The following is a 4,814-nucleotide window of genomic DNA, read 5'->3' as shown; positions in this document are numbered from 1 at the left end:
CAAGAATAAAGCAAATAAAAGAAAAGGGAAAAGAAAAAAGAGAGAAAGAGACGCACATAGAATTTACTCAATCAGGATCAATACAAAGATCCCCGATAATAATAATAATAATATAATAATAATAATATACCTTTAGACATGGCACAGTCAAAGTCTCAGTTTCAGTATAAAAAATAATGATTGATTAACATCTGCTGGCAAAAGTCTGCGAAGGCACTTCGTCGATTACTGATCTGAGAAGGGCCCTGCCCCGCAGCGCGCACATCTGGCGGGGCAGAGCGCACAGCTGTATCCTCTGCTCGCGGGCGGCGGGGCCGGGCGGGCGGCGGGGCGGCGGTCAGAACCGGTACGTGGTCTTCTCCAGGACTTCGAGGTAATCCGGCTTGGTTTGGAGTTTGGCCCTTAACTCGAGGTATTCGCTTGTGGGGGTTTGGTGGTCCGGGAAGCCCTTGCCGGCCGCGAAGAGCAGGGTCTCCTTCAGCCTGGCGTCCTGCTGCAGGTCCGGGTATTGCATGCCGGGGGGGTGGACGTGCAGTTCCTTCAGCTTGGGCACGGTGCCGTAGAGGCAGTCCACGAACCCCACGGCGCAGGGCGGCGGGCGGTCGCGGTCCCGCGGGGCTCCCCCCGCCGCCGCCGCCGCCGCCCCGAGCGCGCCCGCCGCCAGCCCTCCGCCCGCGGGGTGCTGGGGGTGCACGGCCACGATGGTGTTGAGCTGCGAGCTGGACACGGCCAGGCTCCACTCCTGCTCCTTCTCCAGCAAGGTGCGGTAGCTGCTGCCCGGCTCCGGCGCGGCGGCGGGGGCGGCGGGGTGGGCGAAGCCGCGCTCGCCGCCGGCCCGCAGCAGCTCGGCCGCCTCGCCGCCGCCGCCCGCCGCCTCTTCCTCCTCCCGCGGCTTGTAGATGGGGTTGTTGCACATCTGGGTCACCGGGTGCGGGATGTAGTCGTAGACGTGGCCCGCCGGGGGCGCCTTCTCCGGGGACCGCTCCCCGGGGCCCCCGCCGCCGCCGCCGCCCCCGCCGCCGCCGCCGCCGCCCTCGGGGAAGAGCCGCGGGCAGCGCAGCGGCACCGCGCCCAGGTCCGCCGCCTCCGCCCGCGGGCCGCGGAACGGCAGCTTCCGCCGGCGGCGGCGCAGCACGAAGGCGAAGAGCCCGGCGGCCACCAGCACGGCGGAGAAGAAGAGGACGAGGAGGCTGAGGATGAGCACGGAGAGCGGCACGGCCGCGGCCGCGGCGGCCGGGGGCAGCTCGTAGGCGGCCGCGCCGGTGGCGGCGGGCGGCGGCGGGGCGGCGGCGGGGGGCGAGGCGGCGGCGGCGGGGCGCAGGGCGGCGGGGCACAGCGCGGCCAGCTCCAGCGAGCGCAGGTCGCGGCGGGCCAGCGGCTCGGGGCTGGCGCACAGCACCTCGCCCACCACGCTGACGGAGCTGAGCGCCTCCAGCCACTGCTTCAGCGGCACCAGCTCGCAGGTGCAGTCCCAGGGGTTGAGCTTCAGGTCGATCTGCACGATGGCGTGCAGGTGCTCCAGCACCCCGGCCACCGGCAGCGCCAGGAAGTGGTTGTTGCGCAGGTTGAGGCGCGCCAGGGAGGTGCCGGCGAAGGCGTCGGTGGGCAGCGTGCGGAGCAGGTTGTCGTTGAGGAAGAGGAGCTTCAGGTTGGGCATGAGGCTGAAGGCCGCCGGCTGGATTTCCCTGATCAGGTTGTACTCGAAGTACAGGTAATGCAAACTCTGCAGGCCCCGGAACATGCCCGGGGTGAGCCGCTCGATGTCGTTCCCGTTCAGGTACAGGCTCTTGAGGTTCGGCAGGTTGATGAACGCCCCGTCCTGCACGTAGGAGATCCGGTTGTTCCCCAGGTGTAAGAGATCCAAGGAGGAAAAATTCCAGAAATCGGAGCGGTAGATTTTCTGGATCAAATTCCCGCTCAGGTACAGCTTCTTGGCGTTCAGGGGCCTGGGCAGGAGCTCGGAGATGTTGTGGAATCCCCGCTCCTTGCAGTTGACCGTCAGGCCCAGGTCGTTGATGTGCAAACTGCAAGAGCAGCCGGTGGGGCAGATGATGGGGATGGGGGGCCGGGTCTGGTAGGCAGCCACGGGCGGTTGGTTGGGCCCGGGGTACAGGCCACGGGGGGTCGGGGGAGGCCGGGGCGCCCGGGGCTGCTTGGTGGGCTTGGGCTGCTTGTTGGACGTTTTGTACTCAACAGAGGAAGCGGTGAAATGGAAGGAGGACAGCATGGAGGAAGGCTTCGTAGGCCACGCGTTCTCCTTGCTGGAGGACAGCTGAGGGATGCCCAGGCTGGCTTCCACCTCGGAGTCGGACAGCATGGGGCAGAGCTTGCTTCTCTTGATTTCCCGCAGGTCCTTCCCGTGGAAGTGGAAGGGGGTCTCGCAGGTGATGTCCCCCACCAGAGCGGTGTAGGGGATGCGCTCCAGCCAGCTCTTGAGCTGCACGATCTCGCACGTACAGTTCCACGGGTTCTCCTCCAGCTGGATCTCCATCAGGCTCCTGCCAATGTGGTCCAACATCCCGCGGTACGAGAGAACTTTGAGGCGGTTCCCCCGCAAGTCCAAGTGGGTTAAGGACACAGACTTAAATAAATTGGTGGGAAGCATGGGGATAAGATTGTCATTTAGGATGAGGACCCTCAATTTACTTAGGTTTCGAAACGCCCCGCTTTCAATCCGTTTAATGACATTGTAATCTGCCTGCAGATATTCCAGACTTTCCAAACCCAGGAAAGTGTCGTTCCTGAAAATGTCCAATTTGTTTTCGTGCAAATACAACCTCTTCAGAACTCGGAGCCCGTTAAAAGCCCCCGTCTGAATGTCCTGCAGTGCATTGTTCCCAAGGTTAATAGATACAGCATTGTTCAAGTGAAGAAAACTGTTGGTGTACAATTTCCTCATGGAGTTCCTCTGCAGATAAAGTTTAAAAGGTCTCGACCACGACTCTGTTATCTGACTAATATTTATAAATCCCTTGTTGTCACAATGTATATGGAAAAGGCTCTCCTTCACTTCACAGTAACATGGATCAAAGCAGGGCTCATCCAGTTCCTCCGAGTCCTCTATCAAGGGAATAGGTGTAGTCCATGCTAGAGCAATTGTGCTTAGAAGAATTATCCACAACATCCTTCCTTTATGAAGCGTCTCTGCCGTGGAAGGTTTCATCATTTGTTGATGTTTACAAAACTGCAACGGGAAGAGAAACACAGATTTCAGTACTTCTGCCCTGCCCCTGTCCTTTTCCTAAGCCCCTACCTGCCGGACTCATGTTGGGCTCCTGGAAAGTTCAGCAATTGTCGGGCAGGCGTTCCCAACCAACTCCAGGGGTGTCGGCTGGGCGAGCCTTGCCCTGATTTATACTTGGGAGATGTTAGAGGGCTCCATCACGCGATAGCAGCCTGCCTCGCTCCCCTCCCCGTGGTAAATGCCACCTATAAAGAGGACAGCACATGCAGCCCCGCACGGCACCACGAGCACACCGAACGTGTTGCGTCTCTCCACGTTTCCCAGGCTCGGGAAGTGCCCGCATCTCATCCCCGGGTGCAGTTTTAGCCCGGGAGCCATCACAGCCCGCCTCGACTCAGGGGGGGAGACACACCAAGTGTGGGCACATTTCTCCAGTGTCGCACCACATCCTTCATCCATGCAAACTCCCAAAGTTATTGGACCTCCACCCTCAGATCTCCCTCCCTCCCTCCCTCCCTGCCGGCTCGATGCGTTCCACGCGCGAGTTCCAGGGAATGTGCGAGCTGTGCTGATGTCCCTGGCAGAACGGCTCCCCTCACAAATCCCCACAGGATCTTCACCGGAGCAAATGGTTAACGACCCTGATTGGGAAGGAAATCTTCCCCTCGCAAATGCGCCGGTGAATTAATGCAACCGGTATATTATCAGATAAATACACACCACATATTAGTCATTTTAGCTGATTAAAGCATTTAGAGATGATTAATCTTTCTAAAGCACATGCCCATGCGATCAGCAGATCTAAAGGGAAGTGACAGCTGAAGAGGCACCTAGGATTGAAACGCTCAGCCTGCCTTGGATTAGGGCATTTTGTGCCCCCAGGACCAAGCAGGAGACCCGGTTAAAAAGCTGAAAGTGGAAGAAAAAAAAAATACCTTGGCACTTACCGGCCGATAAATTCTCTATCCTACTATACACGATTCCGAATGAAGACACCATTCTTCTCCAATCAGATGAAAATAATACTGCCCTAATGAGATGCAGCTCCTTCAACATATGGTTTCACCCTTCCTTTCACCAGATATTTTAAATGTATGGGCACAGGGAAGCGCTAAGGATGGGAATAATACCAGTGGTGATGCAGCCTTCCTTGAATCTCTGAAATGCCCATTAGAATGATTCGGAGCGATCATTGCTTTTAGTCTCCATCTCCCAATAAAAAGGTCCTTTTCGCCTTCCTCGTGTAAGAACTAGAAAAAATTGCCCCCCATCCGTACTTAAGAGCAGAAAGATGCATTTAGGGGAGAGAAATGCCAGAGGAACAGAAATCCTTAGGATCAACTTGCAAATGAAACCCTCCCCTGTGGGAAAGAGGAGATGGTTGAAAGCACGAAAAGAGAAATACCCTCTGCAATTAAAACTAGCATCTAATTGGGGAGAAGGGAGAGAGACGAGAGCTATATTGCAGTATCAATCTCTCTGTCTCCTTTGCAAAATATTAGCCACTTAAGTTCTTTCTCTTCTGCAAGGGCTGTAATAAAAATAAAAAAATAAATAAAGAGGATTATTATATCTTCTTTTTGGAAGAGGGGGGTGTCTTTGACCCTAGGCGGAAACAAAAGGATCCAGA

The 4,814-nt window shown here is 57.1% G+C and overlaps 1 protein-coding gene across 1 annotated transcript; it reads right to left on the bottom strand.

Annotated features, from left to right (window-relative positions):
* Positions 1-337: 337 nt before the first annotated feature.
* SLITRK3 (SLIT and NTRK like family member 3) lies at positions 338-3,166 on the bottom strand (the record flags this gene model as incomplete). Its single annotated transcript, XM_084212202.1, has 1 exon — positions 338-3,166. The coding sequence occupies one exon, from the start codon at positions 3,164-3,166 to the stop codon at positions 338-340; it is 2,829 nt and encodes a 942-aa protein (XP_084068328.1).
* Between the last annotated feature and the right edge of the window lie 1,648 nt (positions 3,167-4,814).

Source organism: Fringilla coelebs (genome assembly GCF_963513975.1).
Source record: "Fringilla coelebs genome assembly, chromosome: 10".
Lineage (NCBI taxonomy): Eukaryota > Metazoa > Chordata > Aves > Passeriformes > Fringillidae > Fringilla > Fringilla coelebs.
Note: the sequence above shows the minus strand (reverse complement) of the source record. Positions and strands in the feature narration are given on the sequence as shown.